Source organism: Otolemur garnettii, unplaced genomic scaffold (assembly GCF_000181295.1).
Source record: "Otolemur garnettii isolate 467f Iridium unplaced genomic scaffold, OtoGar3 scaffold00006, whole genome shotgun sequence".
Taxonomy (NCBI): domain Eukaryota; kingdom Metazoa; phylum Chordata; class Mammalia; order Primates; family Galagidae; genus Otolemur; species Otolemur garnettii.
In genome coordinates this window covers 26,908,588-26,933,235 of record NW_003852401.1, presented here as the reverse complement: position 1 = coordinate 26,933,235, position 24,648 = coordinate 26,908,588, and the positions used below count along the sequence as shown (strand labels likewise).

The following is a 24,648-nucleotide window of genomic DNA, read 5'->3' as shown; positions in this document are numbered from 1 at the left end:
GGTAACAGTCAGAGGAAACTGTAACTGTGCAGCCCAGACCACCCCCCCCCCCCCCCCCCCCCCCCCCCGCACTCTCCACCTATGCTAACCTATCTGCTGTCTACCTGCAGGGCTTTGCCCAGAGCTCAACTCGGTGCTGGCTGAATGACTCCGGAGATGCAATACTGGGTGGATGAAGATCTCAACACTGAGATTCTATGAGGCTGTGGATACATAACCTCTACTATGGGGGTTGTCACGTGCTTGGGCCCTGCAACTGTTGATTTTCAAGATGCCCATAAGCAAGCGCTATCTGTCATGACCGATATTTCTGTTATGTTCTCTTACATATTCCTCAACTCTGCTGTACAAAAGGCCCAGCTGATTCCCCAACTCGTCTATCTCTGGAACTCTGCGGTTCGTTTCTTAGCCTCCACCTGTTTCTGGACCCACTTTGCCGGCTTCCCTCTTCCAGGCCCATGTCTGCTGTGCCCATGCAGAATCCGTTCATCTTTCCACCCCTGGTACCTGACGCTGGGCTTCGGAAGACTACTAGGAGGGTTGCTTAGAGGTTGGCTCGGCTTGGGAAGTAAACATCCCTGGCACAGCATATGGCTGGGGAGGATTTTCTACCGTCCACCCATGTAAAGGAATAGGTTTCCCAAGAGGAGCAGACTGCTCGCCCTGTAGACTGAAGTAAGCAAAAGCAGTCTCAGCCTCTTCCTTCCACCAACACCACCCATGAGGCCAGACTGAGGCACAGGTGGCCCTGACACCAAAGGCTTGCATGGTTAAGAGGTGTTGTCATGGGGGGAAATCACTTTGCAATCAGTCCTACAAAATGAGCATGATTGGAAATGTGTGTGTTTCTAGTTCATGATTTAATTTGTTTGGAATGTAACCAGCTGGCAACGGGGAAAAACCCCAAACAATATGGAAATTTTATTTCAAAGATTCAAAAAGGAACAAGGAAACACAAATCGATCTTACCTCACTTGGTCCCTAAGTAGAAAATGGTCTGCAGAGAAGGCTCTAGCAGCCTCCTCACCATTTCCTCCCCCTCGGACGCCTCTCCTTTTTCAACTACTGTTGCCACAGTGGTCTTTGCCAGGACGTGGCTGCGCTGAGGGCTGATTCTGCACCTGGCATTGGGTTCCCCAACGGGGCTGTTTGTGTACAGGGTGAGGCATTTCTTAAGTCTCTTATATCCTTAGCCATCTTTTAAAATTCTATGTTTGGTGTATCATGACCCAAACTGTATCATGACCCCAAACAAAAACCATACATCTAAATCCTCAACCACAGACTCTACAGATGTGAAGAGCAGAGGGAAGCTGATTTGTAACTCGAGTCTCTGAGCACAGAGGCCTGAGACAGCCAGCACAGGAAAGTACCGGGACTGCCTTGGCTCACTTCAGGTCAGACTGGGCTGCTCTGCTCCTCCTGGGCAAGCTCACGCCCCTACACAACTAGATTACAAAAAAATTCCCCAAGCCATACACTGTACTCTCTGTAGCTTTCTAATTCCAAGCATCAGATAAATCATAAGTCCTGGTAGTCCAGGGCTTCTCTATTGCCATTTTGGACTGGATAATTCTTCGTTGCAAGGGGCTGTCCTATGCATTATAGGAGTCTCAGTGGCTTCCCTGGCCTCTACCCACTAGAAGCCAGCAGCTCCCTTCCTCCAGAAGTGACAACCAAATATGTCTGCAGGCATCACTGCTAAATCTCCTGGGGGGTACGTGTGAAAAACTGGCCCTGGTTGAGAACCAGGATCTAATATGAGTGCAGAACTCCCATAACATACGCAGAGACACATAATCCTCCTATCTGTAGGTGAAAGTACCACGTCAGTGCCTGATCTGGGGTCTGCCTAGGTGCTGCCCACATCAACAGGATATCTCGCGTTATACATGTGTAAAGAACAATGTTTTACAATTCCATAGTTTTAAAACTGTGGACATTTTGTTGCACCAAGCACAAAACACAAGTACCAAAGTAGTTATTATTATTTTGTATAAATAACAACCAAAAAATGGGAAAGCGTACTATCTATCACTTTTGTCATGATCCTGGCCCTTAAAAATGCTGCTGGCAAAGTGTGTAAACAGATACGCCTGTCCACCCTCCCTGCCTCCACAGACACACAGATGCAGGGGCTGCTGTGTCCTACGGCACAAGGACATTCAGTTCCCCAGGGTAAACTCTACAGAGCAGTGGTTCTCAACCTTCCTAATTGCCACACTGTTACAAATGGAACAAAGGGGTCGTGACCCACAGGTTGAGAACCGCTGCTATAGAGAGTATTTTAGCCATCCGAGCATGAGAAACACCCCAGTGGAAACCAACACAAGCGCATCCGTGGTGCAGGTGGCCTAGTGGGTCACTCCAGGAGACCGTCAGAGGTAATGGTGTCGAAAGCCATGGGCTGAGAAAGTCTGAGAGTCCAGAGCCATGGCCTTGAGCTCCAGCCTGGTGTTTTGCACTCAGCACACTCTTGGCCCAGTGACTTAGAATATTTGCACCTCTGTTTTCTCATATGTTAATGAACAGTTTTATCAGAGGCACTTCCAACTCTTAACAGTCTAAGTTTCTAAGAATACAATGCATAAAATGTCACTTCCACCCACCCCGCAATCCTTCTCCTTTCTAAATTAATCATTTCCTCTATTTCCACTTCAAATCATGGTCACTATTCTCAGTTCAACGGAAACTGCAAAAACTCATGGGAGGTTCAAATCTTCAATTACGTTCCAGAAAAAAGGACTAAGCCTGTCATCAGAAGTGATGGCTTTTATTCCTATTTTTTGGTCCAAGATTAAATCTCTATGGATAGCTAATATTCCATTTTCAAAGAACTATTAAAAAATTCCATCTCAGTTTATTTAAACTGTGTGCTGAAAGATGGAAAATACCAGTCCCACGGTACATATGAGGTCATTGGCCTATTTATAGCCCTCGGTTCCAAATCGAGGGATCATTTGACTCTATACCCCATGTAGAGATTTTCCATGTATCATTTCCTTCTTCCGACATGCTTCATAAACACGCCTGGCTTCTGTAAACACCAAAGAAATAATGTGGCAAATGCTACCGTGGGAGATGCACCGTAACGGAGGACGTGATGGAGACCGCACTATCTCTAGCAGCAAACTCCAAATTTCATTTTGGAAATTCTGTTCAAACATGAATAGCTGCATGTTAACAGCAGTGACATGAGCCACATTTGCTTTTCAATCACAGGCAGTTGCACCAGAAGCCCAGTTTCCTGCTTGTACCCTGTAAAATTATCTCTTATTTATGTGAGTTTATAACAGGAAGATTTAGGTCCTGGAGCTGCATTTGTTGGGCGTATCTATTTATGGCAGGCAGTAGTAGAAGAGGGAAGGGAAAGAGAGGAGGAGAAGGAAATACAGACATGAGACAATGTCTATGCCTCAGGACCTCAGTGTCTTCTGAGAGTCCCAGCCAGACAGCAATCTGATAAAGGGCTAACACAGCACGATGGGTCACAGAGGAGGCCACCGGTAAACTGTATCGCAGCAGACAGAACAATGGCCCCCAAAGATGTCATATCCTAGATGCAGAACCAGTGAGTGTATTACCCTACAGGCAAAATATGTTACATGGTTGCAAATCCAATTAAGGTCGCTTATCAGCTGACCCTGAGGTAGCGGGAGTGTCCAGGTGGGTCCAGTAATAACACAGGTTCTTAAGCATGAGAAAAGAACAACCAAAAGAGGGGTGAGAGACATACAATGTGAAAAGGACTCGATCTGCCATCACTGGCTTTGAAGATGGAGAAAGGAACATGAACCAAGGAATGCCAGTGGCCCCCAGAAGCTGGAAAAGGCAAATCCTAGGAAATGGAAAAGGATTCTCTTCCAAAGCCTCCAGGAAGGAACCCAGCAATACCAATACCTTGATTTTTAGCCCAGCAAGATGTATACTGGATATCTAGCCTATAGAACTATGACATAATGAATATGTGTTGTTTTAAGCCACTAAATGTGTGGTGATTTGTTATAGCAGCAATAAAAAACAAATACATATATTCATTTTTAAATAATACTTGAGGCATCCCTTTTCATTCTTTGCCCCTATTTCCCCAAGCCCTGGGGTATGACACAAAGCAAGCCCTAGTTGACCACTGTAAGAATAAATGGATAGGTGATGAGTTTATAATATGGAAGAGTGTACATTTGGCCTTCTGGGTAGAAGGTGGTCTTTGCAGACCTCTCTGGACTGGAGAAGACAAAGGTTGTACCCAACAGAAATATAGCCCCCTTGCCTTTCTCTTTTCATTCTGTGAGACCACTTCTCTATCTTAGGCCCTGGTTTTTTCAGGACTCTCCTAGGCTTGAAGAGCCAGTGGGATCGTGGCGTGATGCCACAGTATACAAAGTCAGGCAATGAAGTTCACAGTCCTGGAAAAAGTGCTACACACTTCCTTGCTGAATATCACCACCACCACCTTCAAAGTCCTCCCCTTGGGAAGCTGTGCATTGATGCCAGCATCTAGTCTACGCTTCAAAGCAGTTTAGGAACTCTTTCTGGAACGACCATCAGAGCTGCCATCGTATCAGGTCAGACAATTTAGTGTGCGAACTTGTCCTAGAAAAAGTGCTTTGATAGGTGGACTAGGTGCTAGCACTGATGCGTATCTTCCCAAGGAGAGTACTTTAAAGGGGACCAAAGTAATATTCAGCAATGGGGGATGTAGCACTTTTTCTAGGATGAGTTCACTAACTTCATTGTCTGACTTTGTATTTGTTCTTAACTTTATTTTTCTATAAACTCTCATAACTGACTTTGGTAACTTTCTGCTATGTTCATTTACCCTGGGCTACGGAAAAGGGGAGAAAATCTCCACTTTTTCCCACGAAGAATTAATCTTTTTAAATCCACAGAGTCATTTGAGTTACTAATCCAATGGATTTTCCCAATCCTTTAAGAAAGGGTGGGAAAATATGCAAGACATTATTACCTCTGCACCAAAGTAAAGCCAACCCAGGTTCTCTAAAAAACAGATGAGAAGGAAAATGTAGACTCCTCCCCACTCTGAGCCTCTGTCTCCTCTCAAGGCATCTAGCAAGGCTTTCAATAAAAGCAACTGCCACTGGAGATGATCACAGAATCTAAACAATCACCACCAAGAAACCAAGAAACTGGGTGGCGCCTGTGGCTCAAAGGGGTAGGGCACCGGCCCCATATGCCGGAGGTGGTGGGTTCAAACCCCAGCCCCAGCCAAAAAACAAAACAAAACAAACAAACAAAAGAAACCAAGAAACTTAAAGGACATTTAGTGGTCATCCATACCCCAAGTTTTACAAAGGCAAAAACAGAAGCCCAAATGTAACATAACGAATTCATGAAATAATGTTAAAAATAGTATCAACAAAAGGGAAATGGAGTAAGTACAGAATTTCAGGTAAAAGCTCCACAGAAGTCCTTTTGATTTCCTTGCTCAAAACAAAATTTCTCCGGAAAAATGATTTCAACAACTTGCCCACCACAAAACTGAGACAGTATTCAATTTTAGGATAATTTATGCATAGCTTACTCTGGGTGGGGCAGGGAAACAATCAACAGGCCTATAGGAAGAAATTTTTAAAACTTCCCCAAATTATAAGGAAATAATACAATTACTACATTCATCTGGACTGCTGTAAACCCTAAATTAAACAATATTTTAAGAGAAACATGATTTTATTATTCGCTAGTACTTGGAGTATCTCAAAAAGCTAACTGCATTTATAATGACTGCCTTTCCATGGTCAGCTTAAATCAATTACATGAAGAAGTCTATTCAATTAAGACTTTCAAAAACTTTAGTAAAACCAGAGTCAGAAAGAAACTTTCTTAATAGGGGAAACACTTTTTCAGGCTAAAAGATACCAGCAAACTAACAGAAGCACTAGAGTGACGCTTCCCAAATGTATTTAAGATATTTTAATTAGCTATTTATTAAAAACTGGTGTAAGCAGAGGATGAATTACAGGAAACAGTACAAGAGCTACTTGCCTTTTAAAATCAAGGCCTTCCTTATATTACCAAGATTCTTTGATACTATTCTTGAAGACCAGGTTAATAGAGTAAGACCAGTAAACCAGTTACCAAATATTGGTTAGATGGAGAAAAAATTGTAATTTACAGATAATATGATTGTTGTCTAGAATATTCAAGAAACAATCATGGATACAGTGGAAAAGTTAAAAACAACATTAAATTGGTAATTTATTCCCATTAATTAAGATCTTATGGCTTGGCTTGGTGCCTGTGGCTCAAGTGGCTAAGGCGCAAGCCATGTACACCCAAGGTAGCGGGTTCGAATGCAGCCTGGACTCACCATAACAACAATGATGGCTGCAACCAAAAAATAGCCAGGCATTGTGGCAGGCACCTGTGGTCCCAGCAACTCAGGAGGCTGAGGCAAGAGACTTGCTTGAGCCCAGGAGTTGGAGGTTGCTGTGAGCTATGATGCCACAGCACTCTACCCAGGGGGACAGCTTGAGTCTCCTGTCTCAAAAAAAAAAAAAAAAAAGATCTTATGGCTCTCTGCTCCAGTGGCTCAAGATGCTGAAAGGCAAGAAGGCCAAGGGGAAGAAGGTGGCCCTGGCCCCAGCTGTGGTGAAGAAGCAGGAGGCCAAGAATGTAGTGAATCCTCTGTTTGAGAAAAGGCCGAAGAACTTCAGCATTGGGCAGGACATCCAGCCCAAGAGGGACTTCACCTGCTTTGTCAATGGCCCTGCCACATCCGGTTGCAGCTGCAAAGAGCCATCCTCTACGAGCGGCTGAAAGTACCTTCCGCCATTAATCGGTTCACCCAGGCCTTGGACCACCAAATAGCTACTCAGCTGCTTAAGCTGGCCCACAAGTACAGACCAGAAACAAAGCAAGAGAAGCAGCAGCGACTGTTGGCCGGGGCTGAGATGAAAGCTGCAGCAGGCAAAGGGGATGTCCCCACTAAGAGACCACCTGTCCTTAGAGCAGGGGTTAATACTGTCACCACGTTGGTGGAGAACAAGGGGGCTCAGCTGGTGGTGATTGCACATGATGTGGACCCCATTGAGCTGGGTGTCCTCCTGCCTGCCCTGTGTCGGAAGATGGGGGTCCCTTACTGCATTATCAAGAAGGCCAAGCTGGGGCATCTCGTCCACAGGAAAACCTGCACCACTGTGGCCTTCACGCAGGTTAACTCGGAAGACAAAAGAGCTCTAGCTAAGCTGGTGGAAGCCATCAGGACCAATTACAATGACAGATCCGCCGAGATCCGCCGTCACTGGGGAGGCAACGTCCTGGGTCCGAAGTCTGTGGCTCACATTGCCAAGCTGGAAAAGGCTAAGGCTAAAGAACTTGCAACTAAACTGGGCTAACCATACACTGTTGAGTTTTCTGTACATAAAAATAATAAATATTCAAGCCAAAAAAAAAAATTAAGATCTTATATATTCCCAGACAGAAACTGGAATGGGGGAAAAAAAAATCCCATTCACAATAGGGGGAAAAAATCTCCCCAAACACAAACAAAAAGCTCCACATAAGTTAGACAGGAATATATTTAACTAAAACTAGATACAAAAATCTATGAAGAAAATAAAAATTTACTGAGGAACATAAAAGACAACAAATACATAGAAATTTCATTCTTTTTGTTTTGTTTTATTTTTGTTTGATTATTTTTTGAGACAGAGTCTCACTTTGTCACCCTTGTAGAGTGCTGTGGTGTCACAGCTCACAGCAACCTCACACTCTTGGGCTCAAGTGATTCTCTTGCCTCAGCCTCCCGAGTCACTCCCTAGCTGGGACTACAGGCATCAGCCACAGCACCCAGCTATTTTTAGAGAGGAGGTCTTGCTCTGGCTCAGGCTGGTCTCAAACCCATGAGCTCAGGCAATCCACCTGCCTTGGCCTCCGAAGTGCTAGGATTATAGGCATGCGCCACTGCGCACAGCCTTAGAAATTTCATTCTTGGGAGGGAAGGTGCAATACTTTAAAAATGCTATTTCTTCCTAAACTCACTAATAAATTTAATCAAATTTCAACAAAATCACAAAAGAAACCTTTTCAGAGGTAATGACCTTATAACTAACCTTCAATTAGAGGATCAAATGTAAACACCATCATAACATTTTAAAAATTAAGAACACTGTGGGAAGCCCCATGTTATAAATTATTATAATTAAAAGAAGACATTACTAGCACAAAATTAAAAAATAAAAACAAAACAAAAGTCTTAAGGGAAATATTAATAAATTTGACTTTATAAAAGCTTGGGTTAAAAAAAAGTTAGCAAAATGAAAGACAAAAAAGTATTTGCAACAAAAATGCAAGGCCTTTAATATATAAATAGTGCTTATAAGTAAGACAGCAAAAGGTATTTGTAGATGATTCTCAAAAGAATATATATATCAATAAGAAGCAGGTGAAAAGACTCAAACTTGTAATAATAAAGATGAAGATATTAAAATGAAAATTAACTAAAGTGTACAATGTGAGGGTATTCCACACACCCCTTGGGTGAAGGGCTCTTCTACAACTTGAACTTTACCTTGGAAGTGAGAACATTGTAACTTAAAAATTTGTGCCTTCATATTAATTTGAAATAAATTAAAAAAATTTTTTTAAATGAAAATTAAGGCATTTCTCCCCATCCTGATGGCAAAACTGGTTTAAAGATATAGTGCCCAGTGTTGGTGAGGACTTGGGATCCCAGATAATCCCGTAATCAGCTAAGGGGAGTCTAAGATGGAATACACATTCTGAAAGCTAATTTAGTCATAATACTAAAATGCTTAGACCTTTTGACTTGGTTTCATGAGGTCATAGGCCAAGATCTGTGTTCACTGCTGTGTCCCTGCAAAACCCAAGCAGGTGCCCAGCTTTACCTATGGAGGGAGAACATGCAGGGAAACTGGCACTGTGGGGCTGGGACGGTTGAAAACAAAGACACTGTTCTGGGCCATCTGGGTTCCTTATGCTCTCTGGACCAGGTGACTACGCTGAGACTGAATGTGGGTAAGTAGGAAAGGCCTGGAAGGCTGTGAAGCTTCCTATTACAGGAGTAGAGTTTTGGTTTAAATCTTCCTTCATGAAATGGCAATTCCAGGTTAAAAGGCCGCATGGCCTGGTTCCCCAGATTCAGCCGGACTCTGCCTTGTGTACCAGCTGCTGTGTGTCCCTGTTAGGAATTCTGAGGGCCAAGAGGGCCACACTGAGAGACGCTGCGTGTGCTCCATGCAGTCACCTGGCTTCCGGTAAGACACCCACTCCCTGGCTAGATTCATCAAGAGTCCTTATCATACTGTGTAGTTTCTACCCAGCCATCTGTAAACTCACTTAAAACAATTCAAAGCCTCCATAATCCCAAAAAATAGACATTTAAAAATTAGCAATAATTTTCAATGAAGCATCCATATGCAAAAATTGCTCAGAAATAAATGAATAAAAAGCATAGAGATGAATATTAATACAACTTAAGTTAGTATGACCCAAATTCCAAAAAGAAATGGAAGCTTTTGACTTTTCTTTTTCTTTTTTTTTTTAGAGACAGAATCTCACTCTATCGCCCACAGTAGAGTGCTATGGCATCATAGCTCACAGCAACCTCCAGCTCTTAGGCTTAGGTGATTCCCTTGCCTCAGCCTCCTGAGGAGCTAGGACTACAGGCGCCCGCCATAACACTCAGCTATTTTTTTGTTGCAGTTTGGCAGGGGCTGGTTCAAACCCACCACCCTCAGTATATGGGGCTGGTGCCCTACCCACTGAGCCACAGGCACTGCCTGCTTTTGACTTTTTTATTATATTGAATACTTTCTTGAGAAAAAAGTTTTTTCCCATGATTTTCTTTAAAATGCATGCAATGCAAAGTTGCCTATTGGCTGCCCGCCTCCACCTTCCTCAATCTTGCTGAGTTCAAGACATACACCCTCCACCCCATTCTATTGCACTCTGTCCTTAGTGAAGATGACATTTCATTCTGCCCAGGAGAACTCTACTGGGCCAGGAAGAGCAGTTAGAAGGTATACAGGCAGACACAGGCTAGGAGAGTGGGTTCTTAACGTCTACCATAGTTTCCTCAAACTAATCAGCACTGAGAGATGGCAAAGCTATGATGGAAAATCTGTAACTTTTATTTAATATGATGAAAAGCTAAGAGAAGTATTTTCCCTTTTTAGGCATAAGATTTTTTTTAAAAGGTGTCTTTCATGCATAAAAGTTAGATTTCCTTTTGCCATAGAATTCTACTTACTTTTGAAAATGACCTGTCATCCTAAATACGTAGTACTAGAGCAGTGGTTCTCAAACTTCCTAATGCCATGACCCTTTAATACAGTTCCTCATGTTGTGGTGACCCCCAACCATAAAAATTTTTTTGTTGCTATGAAAATAATTCATTGCGGCATTAGGAAGGTTGAGAACCACTGTGCTAGAGCCTGCCATGGAGAGAGAAGAGGGTCCCAAACCATTTGGAATTCTAAACTTTGAGCAGGGTGCCAATACGAAGAAGGTGGCAGTAATACTGATGCCCTCACTAAGTTTTGGATTCTACCTGGTCTGGCACATCCTTATTCTCATAGGGCTTGAAATCACTTGGGGGAGCATGGGGGGGGGCAAGGCCCAGGGAGAGCCAGCAACAATAACAGCAATTTAGTATCTGTGCAGCCAATTACCATCTTCCTAGTGCCTTCTCATACAGTAATAGACTTAATATCCAAGCCATAGTATTGTTGTGTTCAGACGTTGGCTTGCAGGGGTCTGAGCTCATAAATGGCACAGCTAGCCTGACAGCCCCAGGCACAGATGCCCTTCTCAGGCCACTGTTGGTGAGGAAGGAAGCCGGGCACAACGGTCCGTGTTCTGCCTGCCTTTGGGGCCTGAGCATGGTCTGAAAGTCTGCATTCTGTGAGGAATATGGCTGCTTTGAACACTGCCAGGTTATTGGTGCCTCTCACCCTCTTTGAAATAGCAAACCGGAACAATCATTGATGCTGTTTATTTTGTGTTATGAAGGAAAGAGTGTTTACTGTGCTGCTGTGCTGGAGACATGGGCTGCCAGTGGATCCCAAATCCTGACCTCTCTGGCAATTACTGACAGGTTTCTAGGGGCAGCCTTTACCTGGGCCAGCCCCTGGAAAGAAGAGAACCTCTAAGTGACAGGGTTGGGAAAATTCATTGCTGATGTTCTTTAGGGAATGGCCAATGATAAGCCATCTATAGACAAGGGGACTAAGGAAGCCATGTCATTCACAGCCAACTTTCAAATGCCCATACTGTGACCCATGACATAATCACCATCATCTTTGAAACAGAAAAGGCCAAAGGAACAGAGTTCTCTCAAAGGGTGCTTTCTGTGACTCAAACATCCAAAGTGCAAATGCTACCCTTCCTCTATCCCCACTGCCCTCACATCTCTCACCGCTAATTGTAGAAACAGAACTGCAGGCTTAAGAACGTATCTTTGAGGAAAGTCTGTAAAAACTTTACAATTAAGAAGAAAGTGATACATCTATGGGCCAGGCACTGCGTGGCACGCTATGGACATCAGGGTGATTGGGTGAAGCCCTGCTCTCCAGCTGCTCATGGTGCAGTTGGCAGGACACACCTACAAATAATCATTTCAAGACAAAGTCATCTGTGACAACAGAGGTAAGCGCAGGGTGTCGAGGCGGCCTGGGAGGGTGGGCACTGATGGAAGTCTTTCTGGAATGAAGACATCACAGAGCGATCAGCTTGTGTGGAAAGGAGTGAGGGAGGACACGAGAGAGGAGACACTTTCAGTGGTGCAGGAGCTAGGTCTGTGCCCAAGATAATGGCAGCAGATGGGCCACGACACTACCACAGGGGACAGGCTGTGCAATGGGTTGTGGACTGTTTCCTGTAGATAACAGAAGGCCAAGGGAAAATTATGAGGCAATGACTTAGCCAGCTGTGTTTACTTCAGGCATGTGGCTCTGTAGAAAGAGGCCTTCGGAGGAGGTAGTATCAAAACATGGATGTTCCCCACTCCTGGGGGCTTTCTTCTTCATCCGTCTCACCAATGGGTAAGCTGAAACTGAACCCCAGACCTCTCCCTTGAGTTCCAAATCCACATTTCTAATCACCTCTTCCATTTTCCCCTTCCATGGCTGACGTCATGGCATTCCCAAACTCCCATGTCCAAATCAAAAGACTTGATTTTCCCTCCCCAGCCCTCTCCATCTCGACAAATGGCCGTCATCCACCCAGATCCTCAAGTTAGAACCCTGGATCATCAATCTCCCCTACCTTGCCTCACCCCCACCTCCAACCACAGCCCGGTCCAGTCAGTACTGACTCTGAAATGTATCTCAAACTTGTTTTCTTCTTTCTTCTTCTAGTCCACAGCCTGGCCCACCAGCTAGTGTTCTAACTCAGAGGTTTCTCAGCTTTGCATTATTGCCTTTTGGGCCCATGCATCTTTGGTGTGGGGGGACGTTTATGTGCACTGCAGAATGTGTAGCAGACCTCTGCCCTCACACCAGATGCCAGTGGCATCCTTCCTCTCAGCTGTGACAGCATTGTCTCCTCGGGAACAAAACTGGCCCCAGCTGGAACCACTGCTCTCATTCTACCTGCCTGCTCTCTGCTCAGAACCTTCCACACAAGGGCCTCCCCTTGGTTTTTTGAACCCACCCAGCTTTGTCCCAGCTCCACAGTTTGCCAAAGGCTTTCTGTCTCTTTTTCTTCAACACTTCTCTTGGCCGCCTCCACACTTAACGATCCCAGCCCTGTGCCAGCTCCAGAGAGACAGGGTCTCCTGAATACCTCCTCCTCAAGGCAACACTTCTGCCTCTCTTCATTTTCACTGTAGTACTCTTAAAGTTGGTAATTATTTGATTTTGTTTACTTTTTCTGGTTTGTCTGTGTCACAACAATAAAAGCATTATTAGGACAGGGACGATATCTGTCCTGGCCTCTCTTCTACCTCCAAGGCCTAGCATGGTACCAAGCTAAAAAAAAAAAATTATAAAGGAAGAAATGAATGAGTACATGGATATAAATCAAAAGTATGCCTTACATTCCAGGCAGTAACCATATCCGTAAAAAGCGACAAGGTCACAAACTGAAAGCTTAGCTCTGGAGAATAAGAATGTTCCCCAGACAGCCCATATTGTAGCTCCATGCTCCATAACCAAATCAATGCTCCCTGATCCCTAATGTAAAGGAGACGGCAGCACATCTTGGATGAGTGGAAATCACTGACATCACAGGAAGAGTAGCTCATCATCTCCACTGGAAAAAAGTCCAGCAAAACCCCAGGAACAGGTAAAAAATTTCTTGGTAACTAAACCCAGTTTGTGCCCTGGTGTCTGCGTGCACATGCATGTCAGAAGTTGGACAAAACAGATCAAGAAAGACTGAGAGTCTTAATTTTACAGCCCCACAGAAACCTTTTCTTTTCTTTTTCTCCTTAATGACACCTGAAGGGCAGTAGCTTCCATGCTGAGGACTGAGCTGCTTCTCTGCCTTTTCTCTAATATAATAAAAGTCATCAACACAGGACCAACAGACAGTGAGCTGAACTCACCAGAAAATATAGGAGTGTGATTTGGGAGAACTTTATTCTCACAGGGGGAAATATCTTTCAAAATAGTCACTTCCAGCTCGGTGCCTGTGGCTCAAGTGGCTAAGGCACCAGCCACATACACCTAAGGTGGCGGGTTCAAATCCAGCCTGGACCCGCCAAACAACAATGATGGCTGCAACCAAAAAATAGCCAGGCGTTGTGGCAGGCACCTGTGGTCCTAGCTACTTGAGAGGCTGAGGGCAGGAGACTCGCTTGAGCCCAGGAGTTGTGAACTGTGATGCCACAGCACTCTACCCAGGGGGATAGCTTAAGGCTCTGTCTCAAAAAAAAAAAAAAAAACAAAAAAAAAACAGTCACCTTCCTATCGAATGCTTTCCTTCCCAGGTTGTTCTTTTGCTATTGAGCAGATTATTGGTGAGTTATTACACCTTCCGTGACAGTCTGCAGAACTGTCAGACAGTTAGGTTTTAAGATGTGTTCTCCTAATTTGACAATTGAAATATTTCACCCTGCCAAGTGGATCTCACCCCTTACCATCAATTTTGAGTTCTGTACTCAGGAACAGTTTTTGAAATGATTGCTTTAGTCATTTTCCTATTCCCAATGTTCTGCACAGTGCCCAAGGGATCTATTTGTTTTTCATTTTGAAATTACTAAGTACTTTCTAAAAATAGGTATTCCTGAGGCTACGGTTCAGACTCTGTATTCAGATGAGGCACATTTTGGACAAGGAAAGTTGGCTTTTGAACTGTTGAATGAGGGTAAATTTGTGTTAAAATTGTTCAATTTTTATGAATTATTTTTCCCATTCCAAAATGGCTGGGTTTATCTGTGCCACTGGCCTTCACGATTATAGTGGATGGCTGAGAATCACCATTTTAATGTCACGGGCAGCACTGTCTTCTGGATACCAATGCATTCAGACAATAGTGCAGTAGATAGGATCTGACAGGCCCCAGAGAGAGTCAGGGTTAAAATCCCACATTTACTTGCTTGCCCCTTACTTGCTCTATGCCCTGAAGTAGGTTACTTAACCCCTCTGTGCCTCAGTTTTCTCATCTATACAATGGGAAGAGTATCACCTTATAGGGCTGTTATGAAGATTAAATGAATTGGTAATCCAAAGTGCTTAGAATGGTGCTGGTATACACCAAGCACTTAATAAATGTTAGCTCTTATTAGCACAGCTTTTAAAGTTGCTGCTGATTGGTAATAATTATTCTTTATTTCACTGCATCAATTGGTTTCTGGCTAGAATAACCTCAGTGAACTTGACAAATAATGACTCTAACTCCATAGACAGCAAAAGTTTTGAATAAGCACATGGTCTATTCCTTAAGTAGATGTAAGATTAAAACCCAATTTACATTGCTGGTCTTCTTTTCCAAAATCCAAGATAGAAAATTTTAGAATTAAGAAAGTTTATGTTTTAAAAATCTGTTAAGTGCTCAGGCAAAGGAGGGGGACGCGATGAGAAAGGTGCACAAATCCCAGGCCTCGGGACAGGGGGCCTGCTGACCAGATCCCGGAGGTCAAGCTGTGCAGGGCAGCACGCACATCACCTGCTTATGTTAAGCCTTTGAATTGGAAAACAAAAACATCGTTGTGCCCTGAGAGCAGGAAACACAGCTCGGATGACCCAGCCAGCTGCAGAATCACTGAATGTCCCAGCCTCCTAGCCTGCCATTGGCACAACATTCAACCACACGGGCCTGTTGCCCCTAAAGGAAAGCACGCAGTAAGTTTTGGGTTTGGAATATTATCTCCTATGGCTGGTGTTTTAGGACACCAGTGTGATATTTATTAGAATCAGGGACCAAAAGATGGAGCGCCCACAGTTAATCAGAAAGCAGAAGGAGAGCAAAACTGGACACCCCCTCTGGAAGGAATGCTGAAAGAGGTCACTCAAAAAGGAGCCATTCAGAGCTGCAGGCTGATGGGAGAGCTGGCAGCTCAGTGGTTTTAACCTGAAGCTGCCAACTGCCTTTGCTGAAGTGTATGTAGCAGTGTCTTTCTTAGAAGGCACAAAGGCAGACTTGGGATCACCTGCTTTAGTGCTCAGCAAGGAAGAGGACAGAAGCACAGGTGACACTGTACAGAAGCTGAGGTGTCCGGAGGGCTGATCTGCATGGGGGGAGGGTGGGTGCCTGGAATTGGCACACGATTACCATGGAATCATTCTAAAGCATCCTGCCTACATGACTCAGCTCACCTCCTTGCTGCTTCATCTTCATAGCACAGCAGCAGTCAACCAGTAGGAGCACATCTTTTTCTCTGATTGCAGAGGCCACTGCTGTTGGGAAGGACAGAACATCCTTTCCTGGCACTCACAGCCCACCTCTCATGAGCAGGCCTGACCACAGTAGAACCAGGAGGCTGTAACACTCCTCACCAGGAACCCAGGGCCCTCTCATGGAACTACCTGGGAATCAGGGGCTGAAGGATCGTGCTCTCACTAATCAAAACACTGACTTCACTCATTAGTACCCTACTTTTTCCAGTATTTGTTCACATCTATTAAACTGTTTGATCCTCACAGTACTAAGAGCCAGGTAGGGTAGGTATTATTTACATTTTGTCACTGAGAAAAATTTTAAGATTCAGGCCAGTTAGGAAAAATGCCTATAAACTGGTACCTGGAAGAGGTGGATTCACATCCATGTTTCTCTTAAAAAGGAAGTTTGGGCAAAGTTTTTTAGCCTTGGCACTAACAACATTTAGATAATTCTTTGCTTTTGGAGGGGCATCTATCCTGTGTATTGTAAGATGCAGCATCCCAGCTAGGCCTGGCGGGTCATATCCAGCCTCCCAGTAGTTTGAGAGGCTAAAGTGGGAGAATTACTAGAGCCCAGGAGTTCAAGCCTGGGTAACATAGTGAGACTCATCTCTACAAAAAAAGAAGTTAGCTGAATGTAGTGGTGCATGCCTGTAGTCCCAGCTACTCAGGAACTTGAGGCAGGAGTTCAAGGCTGCAGTGAGCTATGATGGTGCTGCTTCACTCCAGCCTGGGCAACAGAATCATTAGGTTAGGGCTGTTTGGGTAAGGATGAGTCAGGAAGAACTCTCAGAACTCCAAAGGGCTATTCATCATCATCAGTGCTGCTCACGACAACTGCTGCACAGCACAGGCAAGTCTGCTTGTTTTATGGAAGTTGTGGCTTCCTAGAATCTAAAGTAAAAGAATAGTGGTCAGGGCATCCCTACTCTCCTCTAACATTTTGAAATGATATTTATTCAACTTTTGAATAGGCAATACATTCACACGGTTCATAATAAAATACGCATAAAAAGGCATATGTAAAGAAATGCCCCCAACTCAAAAATCTCCCTATCCAAGTCTGAGAAAACTCAGATCTCTGATCTCAGAACTTCACTTGAATTTAAAGCATCCTCTTCTAAGTAAGTTCATGCCCTGTCTCCTGCTGCTTTCTAGGTCTCTCACTTTGTTAAACAACCCAAACCCCAAACAACACAACACTCTCTCCCCAGTTCCTATAATCTACCAATGGCAGAAAAATTCTGGTCATCACCCTGATCAGAAACTTTCAAGTCAGACTTCACTGTGATTCTTTTCAAAAATATTCTCCGTATCTTTTCCTAGGCAACTTCACAGCCAGCTTTGTTGCTCAACTAACACAAAAGCCACCTTGCATCAGCTCCCGTGACCCTGTGTAACGTGTGCTCTGTCACTAGGTTTGCATGGTCATTCCATCATGTCACCACCCTCCACATAATGTCACGGCACCTCTTTGCCTATCATCGCTGTCTGACATGGTAGCAATAAACCATGTGTGCTTACTGACGTTTATGTTTAACTAACATTAAGATGAAGAAAATTCAAGTCCAGATACACTGGCCACATTTCAAATGTCTAATAGCCACATGAAGCTTGTGGATGCTACAATAGTATAGATTACAGAACATTTCCATCATTGCAGGAAGTTCTACTCGACAGCCCCACCCTCAAACATAACCTCCAAACTCCTCAAACCAGCACCCCAGGCTGGCTGTCCTTTAGAGCCAGCCAATACTTCCACCAGACTCTCCAGTAATCATGCTGATCCCTGCTCCTGTGCCTGTGTTCCTCAGATTCCCCATCAAGACAAATGAGAAAGTAGATCAGAAGTCATCATCACTAAGAAAGTAGGGTTGTCTGTCATGACAAAGAGCAATGAGACATCTATGAAATTCTTATCTTAGCAAAATGTTCTCCTAACTAACAAATCTGGAGAAGAGACCTTTCTGCAGAAGACCGTCATGAGCCTCCTCAAGTTCCTCAAGACTTTCAAGATGATTAAATGAAATATCACTTATCTTGGCCCTTACTCAATACTGATTATTAAATTTTTTTTATGTGGCTCCAGGTATTTTTCTCCCAAATAAACGGTAAGGTCATGGGAAGCAGAGACAAGTTCTTACCTGCATTTCTTTTGAATCCTCTTAGCTATCTTACTTTTCTACACAAATGGGGTATGGGTAAAGGTTGCAAACTGGCCACTACCTGCGGGCCAGATAGGGTTCATAGGTGGGCTGTTTCATCTAGAGCAGTGGTTCTCAACCTTCCTAATGCTGTGACTCTTTAATACAGTTCCCTGGCTGTGGCTCAAAGGAGTAGGGCATTGCCCCTTTGTGCCAGAGGTGGCAGGTTCAAATCTAGCCCTGGCCAAATAAATAAATAAATAAATAAATACAGTTCCTCCTGTTGTGTTGATTCCTAACCATAAAATTTTTTTCGGCTCGGTGCCTGTGGCTCAAGTGGCTAAGGCGCCAGCCACATACACCTAAGGTGGCCGGTTCGAATCCAGCCCGGGCCCGCCAAAACAACAATGACGGCTGCAACCAAAAAATAGCCAGGTGTTGTGGCGGGCGCCTGTGGTCCCAGCTACTAGGGAGGCGGAGGCAGGAGATTCGCTTGAGCCCAGGAGTTGGAGGTTGCTGTGAGCTGTGATGCCATGGCATTCTACTAGGGAGATAGCTTGAGGTTCTGTCTCAAAAAAAAAAAATTATTTTCGTTGCTACTTCATGACTGTAATTTTGCTACTGTTATGAATCATAATGTAAATATCTGATATGCAGGAAACCCCCAAAGGGGTTGTGACCCACAGGTTGAAAACTGCTGGTCTAGAGTGTATTTTTAAAAACTTTTGGATTTAGTTGTTGATCTTTAAAAACTGCCAAATTTCACACCAAATTTCTTGTTTCCTAAGAAAGAAAAAAAATTAGAGTATCCAACTACCCTGGGTAAGCCTTCATGCATAGCTCTGTTAGCTGGAACTGTGAGCTTCCCCTTTAGAGGATGGCGTAGCTCCTGTTCACCGCAGCTCCCCTAGTTAATGCACTCTGGTTGCCTGCCTAGCCCCAGAATACCTCTGTGTTTATAACCCTACAGAAGATGCTTAATAAATTAATGGAGGATGGAAATACTACACTGTGTAAATATAGCCAGGCAGCCTTTAATGCTTGTCTTAATGGGCAACAAGCTTGTTTTAAGCAGCTAAAACCAAACTTCTTATTGTAGCCATTCGGTGAAGACATTAACCTCAAAGACCAACCAATTCTAGCTATTCCTCGCGGGCTTGCCAAGAAAGATAATGGATTGGGGAAATGGTCAACTGCAAGAACAAAAAGCAGTCAGCCTAAATAATCACATGTGAATAATCGAGGTAGAGAGAGGAAGATTGTTCCATGAACACTGAGTGTTCCCTAAAAGCACGTGGTAGTCACAGCACTCATGATGATGAGTGGTGCTGGCAGCTGCCCAATAAATCTGGGGCTTGATACAGAAAGCCTAAGCCTGCTGCTTAAATCTAACAGATACTGGTTTCTCCTCTTTTAAACACTTCTCATTACAGTGTTTTAAAACTGTGTTCATGTCTTGCCTTCCTCACCCAAACCCAGTTGCTTATAAACTCCTTTCCTATCTTTCCCATTCCTAGGGCAGTAGATCTGGGGATCCTCAGCCTGGGATCATGGACTAACTTCCATTATGGGCAAAAACATAATGGATCTTCAAAGCCTTGTAGTAAACAGGTGCATACCCATGGTCAGCACCTCCAGACTGGGAAAGAAATTTATTATAACTTTTAAGTTATTTGTAAATGGACATAGTTAATGAAATGCATGATGGCCTTGATGACAGTCACCTAGTCTGCTATGCTAAACTCTTCAGCCTGTCATCCGTGCATTTGCAAAGCAGAGCTCTTATGCTTTCATTAAGGTCATGGGTGAAAATTTTAAGCTACACGGGGCCAACTCATGCATCGTGCTGTAGACACTTAGTGAGAGGGAGCAAAACCGTCAGCCTTTGACATGATTAGTGCAACAGGTAAGCTTACTAAATATAATATTTAACGAATACTTTTCTGCCCTGTCTGAAAGGATACTGCAGATTCTTCCAAGTGCTTTATATCAAGATTCGTTAGATTTGAACTTTCTCTTTATCTATGAATAACTTAATAATTTTTTCAAAATAGGAAATGCAATTAGTTCAACATAAATCATATCCTTATGAACTTCTCCAGGTTTGTAAAAAGACATCTTCCTTCTAAATGTGTATAAACCGTACGTTTGGGTATGATGCTCAAATCATGCTGGGGAGCCACGTCTCATTGATCCTCTGGTTTCTAGAAGGTGCCTTTTCCTCATTTTCCAAAATAGAAATATTTGTTTATCTCCTGCTTTTTTGGACAATTTTCCTATCTCAGAATGTGTTCAAAGCTCACATTCAGCGGTTTCCCCAGCTTCAAGTTCTTTCATCTAGGACGTGGTTGATCTGGGCTTAGAGAGAAACACATCTGCAATCGCTCAGGCGACTCTTCCTATCAGCTTTCCTAACTCTGCCATTAACACCTTCTCCATCTGAAGATCAGTCTGCTTAATGGAGAAGAATTAAACTGAATAATTCAGTTGAGCTTTTATCTGTTAGTAAAGTAATACTTTCTCTAAGTAATCCCTTCTTCTAGCTCTGCATATCAACACCCTGTTGACTGAGAGCTAAAGTTCTTGGTGCTGTGCTGGGGCTTTTCGGTGCTTTTCTGGAGAGGTTCTACACCTCCCCCTCTATCACTTACATTCCTTTTAAAATCAGAGATCATTAAAAAGATCCCTGTACCATACTATTACATATTTTAAAAAGTTGTCGCTGGTGGTTTTATTTATTTATTGCCCACCTTCAGTTTCCTGCATCTTTTCTCATTTATTAGCATTACTTGCTATCATGGAACCTAATTTTTCAATTTTATAACCTTCCCAACACTGCTATGTCAAATATCCCATTAGAGATCTTAATCCTAGACTCATACCGATGATGATACTACTGACAATAGCTTTACTAAATTCTTGGGCAGGGCATTCTTAGCAAACTCAAAGATGTCATGGTCCTAAGTTTTTCTATAACTTTTCCATCATGAAAGAGCTCCTGTAGGTCAGAATTCAGTCAAAGGTGCAGTGTGTCTTGATGCTGCCTGAGAATACTGACTGAAACTGATCTGAAGTAATCCCAGGCTGGCAATTTCATCATCTCTACATTGGTCCCACGCTTGACTGAATTTACACAGAGTCTTGGGTAAAGGAGATGGGAGTTGGTTTTCCACCTGTGTCTAAAAATAAATAAGAGCATATTGTTGTCTTTGGCCAGATGTACAGAGTTTAAAGATCTCACATGACCCTAGGAGCCTTTGAATCCTCACCCTCCTCTTCTCCAACCACACCACCACTTTGGATGACAACCTCCCTGTTTATATATCAAGGTTTGGCTGAGTGAACAAGTCAGATAAAAAAGATACACCAGGACCAAAGGTACATTCCCCCAAACGAAAAGGGAACAGGAAATACATCATGCTAGTTCCATGACCTGAATATGGGGGGTCATATCAGGTAATTCACGTACTTCATTGCTAAATTGTTTGCTAGCTATCTGTTAAAGGAAAAGGAAAAAAGAAAAGTTAAGATAGAATAAGCCTTCAATACACAAACCTCCTACTCCCTCTCAAGAGGGCAGAATAGCAAGAACTTTTAAAAGCTAAAATGTATAATCAATTTATAATCAGGAAGAGCAGAGCTTGGGAACATATTTTACCCCAGTAATGTTTCTGAATAGCAGCTTAGTTGTTAGGAGCTAAGAATTTATCCTAGTCAAAGGACGGTAAGGCAAGGTACATTGGGAAGTCTGGAAAAGAGATTTGCGTGAAATGGTCTAAAGACATGACATCTGAGAGGCTTACAAAAGGGGGGAAAGAAGAGGTGCGTTTCACATTTAAAATTTTTTTCAATTAAGCACAAAGGTAAAATTTTAACATTTTGGTAGCAAGCACTAAATCAAGTAAAGGATTTGCACGCTGTGCTAAGAACACTGTATACTTTGAAGAGCCTCCTTCTTAGGAAAATAGGGGTCTTCAAATAACTACTTACCCTTAATATTCTATATCGAGGTAACTATGACAGGTAGAAAAACAGCTCCCAAAGGTGCCCATGCCCCAATCCTTGGGACCTGTGAACATGTTATTATATATGGCAGCCAAGAATTAAGGTGGCAGAAGACGTTAAGGTTGTTAATCAGCTGACCTTAAAATAAAAGAAATTGCCTTGGATTATGCAGGAGGGTTGAATGCAATCACTTAGGGCCTTTAAAGCGCCAGAGTGATGCAGCCTGAGAAAGACACAGCCAGCCATTCCTGTCTTTGAGGAAAGAAGGAAGCCATGGAAGAGGGGTTGCAGGTATGGGCTCTCTCCTCGAGCCTCCACAAAGGAGTGTAGCTCTGCAGACACACGGATCCTGGGCAAGCAGGACCCGTGTCAGACTTCTAACCCGCAGGACTATACCCAATGCGTTTGTCATTTGTGTTGTTCAAGGCACTGAGTTTTCAGCAGGAACCAAAAAAATGAAGACAGTAACTTGTAACCACTTTGGAAGAAGACAAGTCCTATGACAATACTGACAAGCCAAACAAGAAAATGGGGTCCCTCTTTCTGATTTGAAGAAAGAAAATAAAACACTCACAGTACCTTTTTGTAGGTTTTTTCTTCGTTTTGTTTGCCAGGTGCTGCGTCTCCATTTTCAGCAGCGGACGACATCTACAAGAGACAAACATTCCGGTTTGAATTTAAACTCTATTCTGAAATATAAAACATTAGTAATATTGTCAATTAAAGGGTCTGTTTTGGTTAATTTTAATTAATTAATTTTCGTATGTTATTGTTGTTATGACTGTTGTTTCTAAGAAAGGAAGAAATTCTCATAATGCCAAAAAAATTCTGTGTTTCCAATCTTTCCAAAGTAAAACTTGACTTGCACTATTTTGGTGGTACCCTTTACTTGATATCCTGTGAGAAAGATGGTATGGAAAACCGATCCCATTTCACATGCACAAGTTTCTTTGCTCAAAGCCTTTTGAAAAACTTCCCTTCTGTTATAAATGCTTATCTAAAGATATCTGGAAAGTACCAAGAAAAATGAATCAAAATAAAAAAAAACATTCTCCAGTCCACTGCCCTTGGGCAACTCCAAGATTCATATTTTGGCATGTGTGTTGCTACCTTTTGTTTTATGCATTTTCGTGTGAAAAATATTATAATACCCTCTTACTTATCCAGTAATTTTCACTTAACATTTATATAGTAAGTATTTTCCCATTTGATTACACAACTCTCATGGCAAGAATAATGTTTCCTAGTTGCGAGACAGACCTCTGGGTAAAGACCATTGTGTGTTAAAACTCCAGCTGATGCTAATATAGAAGGAGCGTTCAGGCAGGTCAAGGATTGTGCTTCTGCAAATTGTACAAAGTTATATCTTTGTCTAACTTCAGTGTTTTCTTGGCCTGGATTCTTGCAATTCCTAGGGTATACCAGGTTACTTAACAATTTAAAATTCTTACAACATGTTGGTCAAATTCTTTCCAGAAGAATACGCTCATTCAAGCTCCTATCAGCCGTGAGTGGGAGCTGGTTTTGTTATACATTTAGCAATGACTGTTATCATCTTAAATATTTTTGCTTATCTGACAGGCCAAAGCAAGCATCTTCTGATTTTAATTCGCATCTTTGAAAACTACCAGTGAAAGATGTCATCATTTTCGCATCTTTTTTTAGTTCTTTAGTATTTTTTCTTGAGTCTTCCATTGTTTTGTCCATTTATCTACTGGGGGAGTCTCAGTGTTTCATTATTGATTTTTACCCATCATGGTTATTAATATTAGTGACTTCATTACTGAATTTTATATATTACGATTATTCATCTACTGCCACGCACATTATTAATATTTTTTCCATGTTGCAGTGTGCCTGTCAATTGTTTTATGAGATAGAGTTTTACATTTTTCCACACTCAAAACTACTGACTGGGTCTCTGTGACTTCTCCTCATGCTTTTAAATATAATATTTTTTTCTCATTGGGAGACATAAGATGTTTGAACATGTATTTCTCTCTCTTTTCTTTAATGATAAGATTTTCATATTGAACCTCTAATCCATTAGAATTTTTAAGGCCAGTTACTTCTATGATAATCAAGGATAAATGTATAATTTAAGGAACCACAATACTTGAGGATCTTACCGTACATTACATGAAGAACACTTAATTCACTAGGGAGGGATAAAATTTCTTTCTTATAAGCTTCTGAAGCATCTTTATATTCTGGGCTTTTAATAAACATAGCATATGATAAACATAAGAATTCACCAGCCATTTCTGTGCATTGGAACTAAATGACTGAGTTCACCCAAGCTACCCTGAGTTTGATGTGACTAAAAAGCACCCAAGAGAGGGTGGTGCCTGTGGCTCAAGGAGTAGGGCACCGGCACCATATACCAGGGGCGATGGGTTCGAGCCTGGCCCTAGCCAAAACTGCAATAAAAAAAAAAAAAAACACAGTAAAACACCCAAGAGTATAAAAGCATGGACCATGGGGAGCCAACCTCACCAGATTTATTCTTGCCCACAAATCAAACCACCTTCTTATGTAATTTTTCATTTCTATTTGTGTCCATTCAATCTGTCCGTATTAGAGTCTTTAGGCTTGGGGCCTGTGGCTCAAGTGGCTAAGGCGCCAGCCACGTATACCTAAGGTGGCGGGTTCAAATCCAGCCCAGGCTCGCCAAACAACAATGATGGCTGCAACCA

General features: G+C 42.8%; 1 protein-coding gene and 1 pseudogene across 1 annotated transcript in view; one reads left to right on the top strand and one right to left on the bottom strand.

Annotated features, from left to right (window-relative positions):
• Positions 1 to 22,600, bottom strand: part of PIP5K1B (phosphatidylinositol-4-phosphate 5-kinase type 1 beta) — a 176,827-nt gene extending 154,227 nt beyond the window's left edge. The window contains exon 1 of the mRNA XM_003782928.2: positions 22,532 to 22,600. Within this exon, the coding sequence (XP_003782976.1) occupies positions 22,532 to 22,600 (69 nt within the window). The remainder of the gene's footprint in view (positions 1 to 22,531) is intronic.
• Positions 6,550 to 7,403, top strand: LOC100958225 (annotated as a pseudogene).
• Positions 22,601 to 24,648: the final 2,048 nt, after the last annotated feature.